The sequence below is a fragment of the Trichechus manatus genome, unplaced genomic scaffold (assembly GCF_000243295.1).
Source record: "Trichechus manatus latirostris isolate Lorelei unplaced genomic scaffold, TriManLat1.0 scaffold00023, whole genome shotgun sequence".
Taxonomy (NCBI): Eukaryota; Metazoa; Chordata; class Mammalia; order Sirenia; family Trichechidae; genus Trichechus; species Trichechus manatus.
This window is the reverse complement of record NW_004443959.1, coordinates 22,825,531-22,831,530: the sequence shown is the minus strand read 5'-3', so window position 1 is coordinate 22,831,530 and position 6,000 is coordinate 22,825,531. Positions and strand designations below refer to the sequence as shown.

The 6,000-nt window shown below is 41.5% G+C and overlaps 1 protein-coding gene across 1 annotated transcript in view; it reads right to left on the bottom strand.

Annotated features, from left to right (window-relative positions):
• DLGAP2 (DLG associated protein 2) overlaps positions 1–6,000 on the bottom strand; it is a 216,922-nt gene that overhangs the window by 147,460 nt on the left and 63,462 nt on the right. The window contains exon 2 of the mRNA XM_012554554.2: positions 2,342–3,411. Coding sequence (XP_012410008.2) covers positions 2,342–3,411 — 1,070 coding nt within the window. The remainder of the gene's footprint in view (positions 1–2,341; positions 3,412–6,000) is intronic.

Genomic DNA, 6,000 nt, shown 5'->3' with positions numbered 1-6,000 from the left:
AGGTGCTTACAGGACAAGTGAGAAATATGATTCATGACCTTAAAATATCAAGTGAACAAAACACAAGCATACATCAAGAAATCACAGGGCAGATAAGTTCAAGATCTGGTAGGCCTAACTGCCAATTTACAGGAACACAAGAACCAGAGAAACGTTTTAAATGACACTGCAGGAAGGCAACCACAAAGTCTAGACTGCAGGAAAACGATCTGACCAATCAACTGGCTCCTAAACCAAACAAACAAAACATTTCAAGGAGGAAGGGGAGGAAGAAGAGTGGGAAAAGAGGCGAAATCTACAGATTAAAAAAAGTTACATGACAAATCAACCAATTGCTATGTAAGCCCCTTCTTTGGATCCTGAGCCAAAGAAACTGTTAACAAAAACAAGGTGTGCACAATCAAGGAAATTTCAATATTGAGTAGTTATTTGAAAATGTTAAAGAATTATTGGTTTTTTACAATTTTTTTCAGAATGATACTGTGGTTATGCTTCAAAAGAAAGAGTCCTTATCTTTCAGTTGGGATCTTGTAGAGATAAATGCAGAAATATCCACAGTTGAAATTATATGATGCATGTGTCAACATAATTGGATGAGAAAGTAGGTGGGGTATAAATAGAACAAGATTGGCCATTAATTGACAGTTTTTAAAGCTGGGCTATGGGTTTATTGAGGTTCATTATATTAGACGTTTACCTCTACATGTAATTCATATTTTCTATAATAAAAATTTTTTAAAAAGAGCTGTTAGAAGGCAGAGAAAAGGATGTTCAGTAAGAGGAGAAGTTTGAACTAAAAAAAAAAAAAGTTTATGAAAAAAAATAGGATCTGAGGGATTTGAGGTATTGCAGAGTTTAGGTGTAAGTGGAGGATATACCAGGATAAAAACCAAACCAAACCCGTTGCAGCTGAGTCGATTCTGACTCATAGTGACCTGACAGGACAGAGAACTGCCCCATGGGTTTCCAAGGAGTGGCTGGTAGATTTGAACTGCCGACCTTTTGGTTAGCAGCCTGAGCTCTTAACCACTGTGCCACCAGGGCTCCATGCCAGGATAGGTGTAATAAAAAAAAAAAAAAAAGTAGCTTTGGAGTCAGGATGACGTAGGGGAGAAAACATCACAATTGTAGCCTAATCCTAAACTGTTCAGGAGACATTGGACTCGAGATTTTCCAGGCACAAACACAGAGAAAAACAAGAGAGTTTTGCTTCTTTAAAGATGAACACATCAAAGAGTAAAATCTAGCTCTACTTGTCATGTTCCTTTATATACATAAATTTTTATATTTTGACATTATTAGAGTTTGCCAACTGCAAGCAAAATTTAAGCCTCTGCCACTGCTATAAAAATAATATTTTATCTAACTACCAATTTGTGTCTTCGAATAAATTTGTGAAAGTAACTTGGTTAGCATTTCCTTTCCGAACACAACCACTGAGTTCTGGACAGCGTACCAGGACGGCAAGAGGTGTTGCTGAGATGATTTACCACCCCCTGACTCACGAAACGCTTCACAGGTGTTTATCTGTTCCATTAATTGACTGCCTGATGACTCAGCCAGCATTTAGCACTATTAGTCATTATTCCATGAAGATTTCTCCAAATTGCTGCACAGCTTAGAGCAACTGCTCTCGGGGAAGCAGGAGTGATTTGTGAATTGGAACAACAACAAAAATATATACATATATATAAACGAAAAGACCTCAGACATTCAAGTTTTGTTAAGAGCACTATTCGCTGATAGCAGTAACTGCAGGGGCATCAGTTAAGGAGGCGGATGTCTCAGGGGAGGCTGATGCTCCCCGCCCATTCAGTGATGGCCTGATTAGGAGAGAGATGAGAGGGACATTATATAGAAGAGAGAATTTCACAATACGATACCTCTAGCAATTCCCTGTCTTTAACACATGGTTGGAGCCCTGACGGTGCAGTGGTTAAGAGATCGGCTGCCTTTGTGCAGTTCATTTAATCCACATCCCGGAGAAACGGATGCCTTCGCCACAATCAGACTCATCAGTATCGTGAAGACGGCATGACGCTATCGTCAGGTGTGACAAATGAACTCATTAAAGCTGTAGGCCAGTTTACATGAGGCCAAACGATCACATTGCAAACGAAAACACATTAATGTGGGCTAATATATTTTTGGTGGTGCTGCTAAATCCTCCAGCATTCGAAGCATTAAAAGAACGGGCCCATCATGTGTAGGGTTATGGTTCAAAGGAAGAATTAAGAATGCCTGAAAGGCTCTCCCAGGTCAGGCCTGTTAATATCACCTGTGATAGTTTCCTATTAGTATTGTTATGTGAAATCGCATTCAGAACACTGAGACTCCTTACCTGAAGGTAATGGCATGGCCTCAAGGAAGGCTTGATTTCCTGATGGACCAGAGGCTTATCCAAGTTAAGGGAACTCTTGCGATAAGCTTCTTTTGCCTGGCTTACTGTAAGAGTGGACCAGGAGCTCCTTTTCATGTACTTTGCATCCGGGGTCATAGATAAACCTTCACAGGCAGAACACTTGACGTCGTTATTACTTTTGGAAGTCTTCAGTGAAAGATCCCCAAAGGGGCCCTGGAGAGTTTCAGGGTAGCAGTGGGAGATGTGATCTACATGATGCCTATTAACCACACTGGGTGTTCGGTAGGTGCTATCACTGTCCAAATTGTCATCAGAACTCCACCAACTACTCATGCCAGATTTATGCTTGCTTTCAGGTTTCCGCTCCTTGCTTTTACTTCTTTTACTGTGTTTCGAATGGTGGCTGTGGTGGTGATCATCCACTCTACTGTCACCTTTGGTCCCATTGACGTTACTCTTGGAAGAGCCTTCTAAAGAATGAGACTTGGTGAAGAGCTTCTGGACAGAATGGACAAGGTGTCGTATTCTCCCTGGACTCTCACTGCGTTGTTCTGCAGCGGTTGAAGTCCTCTGGTATTGTAAAGTATGGAATCCATCCCTGTGGAGAGGGAGTTGTTTCTCAAACTGGTCCAAAAGATTGGCTGGAATTCGATTAATTTTAGTACTAGCGTGAGACATGGCACAATCGTCTCTTGTATCGTAATGCGAGCTATAGTGCATTCTGGGAAAAGTGCTACTAGACATATGATCGCCCATCATCATGGGCATCATCATACATTCGGAATGGATGGAGCTTCTGGGTGAACAACGATGGCGGTCCATGGGGCAGCTGTCAGTTGGGCTGAGCAAGTAGGATTGCCTTGTTTCCTGCCCATGGTGAATGTGGTCATGAGTATGATCACAATCTTCAGGGGGTGTTAAGCCACAAGTATGACCAGAACATAACTGTGGTTGATTTCGACTCCCGGATAACCCTTTCATATTCCTAGGAGCAGGGGAGTATCTTTCTTCATTGAAGTGCTGAGTCGGTGACCATGAGTACTGCTGGTCTGTTGACAAAACACAGAAATGTCATTTAATACTTTGTAGAAATAGTGATGCAAATCCTTGTGTGTTAAAAAAGTAAAATATTGACACCCAATACCTAAACTGTTTTTGTCTAATAGTCAGTGTTCGTTTTTTGTCTGGGGCATTCAAATGGACAATCATTTTTATACCTCATTCTTGGATAGCTCCAAAGAATGAGAATATTAACAAGGGTAAACTTTGATATTCCCAAATGATATTCTTTAACTAATAATATTTAATGTCCAGTAAATTCATCAGGTCTTTTGGCAGCAATTTTATGGTATGAAAATAAATAAAAAACACTTTTTGATTAAAAAAAAACACTAGTTATATTTCAATTAGATTTCAGTCCTATGGTTCAGTTTAAGAAATTTGAAGAATGACAACTGATATTTAATTAGTAATATTGTCTGGTAAGCTAATATATTACACACTAATGTATTAATAATGAAATACCATATTTTATGCAGATAACATGCATGTTCTACTTTTTTGCCAACCATGCAACCCCCTTGCTTAATATTTCCCTATGGCGCTATGCGCGTTACATTGTTATGTGTGTGTGGACATGTTATTTACGTGAGCACATTATTTGTAAAACAAAACAAAACAAAACAAACGAACGGTAGTTTGTTTAAATCCACATTCTCAACGTGCAGGTAAGGGAACTGAAGTGGCTTTTTCAAGGCCATGTTTCTGTATCAAAATGAGGACTAAACCCAGGCAGGTATCCTGACTTTCTAGTTCAGATTTTTTTTTTCAACTACACAATTTTATTCAGTTAAAAAAAAAAAAGGTTTGATTATGGTAGATGCTATATGGTTGCTGTTGGGTGCCATCAAGTCAATTTTGACTCACAGTGATCTCATGTGACAGAGTAGAACTGTCCCTTAGGGTTTTCTAGGCTGTAATCTTTACACAGAGCAGGTTGCCCGGTCTTTCTCCCATGGAGCTGCTGGGTGGGTTTGAACTGCCAACCTTTTGGTTAGCAGCTGAGCACATAACTGTTGTGCCACCAGGGCTCCTTAGATGCTATATCATCCACAGATAATCAAATAATTAAGAATTGACCTTTCAGCAGATGTGATGCTTGCTGTTTCTGGCTATTGAGCCCTTTCCTAGATTCCTTGTGAGGGAGGCAGTTGAGTATAATGATTAAAATGGAGGCCTCTGAAAACAGAGCACTTGTGTTAGAATCTTAGCTTTGCCGTGGCTCAGTGTGTGAGCCTAGGCAAGTTACTCAGCCTCTCTCAGCTTCGATTTCCTCAACTGTGTGACAAGGACATGAGACAGAGGGAAAGCAACGGAGTTCCGGGCATAAGGAAAACTCTCAATATTTACCAGCTGTGTTATTATAATTGTTTTAAATTCTCTTGGGTCTGTATTTATAAAGTTTGGGTTTATTAAATTTAAGTGATTGGATTCCAGGATTCACGAGAGAAGCCCCTGGCTTCACCTCTGATTCCTGCCGTTCAAGTGTTTCGGTTTCAGTCCTAAATTAGATCTTGCTTCTGACTAGTAGCCAAACAGATGCAGGAAATACCAACTCGGGAAGCTGATTCCAATAAGGGGACAGGTGGGACAGAAACCTGCAAGGCGGAATACCAAGGCAATAGCCCATGAGGTTGAGACTAGAGCGGGTTCCATGGTCCTCATCCCCGACCTCATTCCCACTCGAACTTCACAAGGTGAGACATTCTATCCCTGAAAGACACCTCTGCTTGGGGAAAGCAAAGACAAGTTGGTCCCCTGACAGGGTCCCCTCTCTTTCTCTTCTATCCCTTATATTTCCTCTACTCCCACCTCTTTCCCTCCCTCCCTACCTCATCACCCACTTTCCTTAACAGGCTCCTGCTGTTAGCTGAGTGACCAACTTTCTATGACTTGCAGTGGAAGACTAAGGCTGTGGTTGTTGACTCATAGCAACCCTATAGGACAGAGGGGTTTTCAAGGCTGTCATCTTTATGGAAGCAGACGGCCACATCTTTCTCCCACGGAGTGGCTGGTGGCTTCAAACCGCCAATTTTTTGGTCAACAGCTGAGCGCTTTCACCACTGTGGCACCAGGGGTCTTTGTTATTGACATTGTATCCTTTTTTATGCAACTGAGAAACGAAGTGGTAAGCCACTTTCCTCTCTGTGTCTTTACCTGGGGATATCACAAAGAATCCTGGGGTTAATCACACTTAGAACAGATGAGCACTTAGGCAGAGAGCCACCATCTGATCCCTCATAGGGGTGTACAAATGAACGCCTCGGGCAACCGTGAATGGGAAAGAAAGCTAAGAGACACCAGGCTTTCCCCCATTATTTCTAACCCCAACTCTCTAGGTAATTAATGCAAGGGAAACATCATCACCTGCCAGGAACATTCTCCAGATGTCTAGTCCAAGGTACCTGGAGCTTAAAAACCCATGGCCATCGAGTCAATTCCGACTCATAGCAACCCTATAGACAGAGTAGAACTGCCCCATAGGGTTTCCAAGGAGAGGCTGGTGGATTCAAACTACTGACCTTTTGGATAGCAATCAAGCTCTTAACTACTGCACCACCAAAGAGCCTATGTAGCTT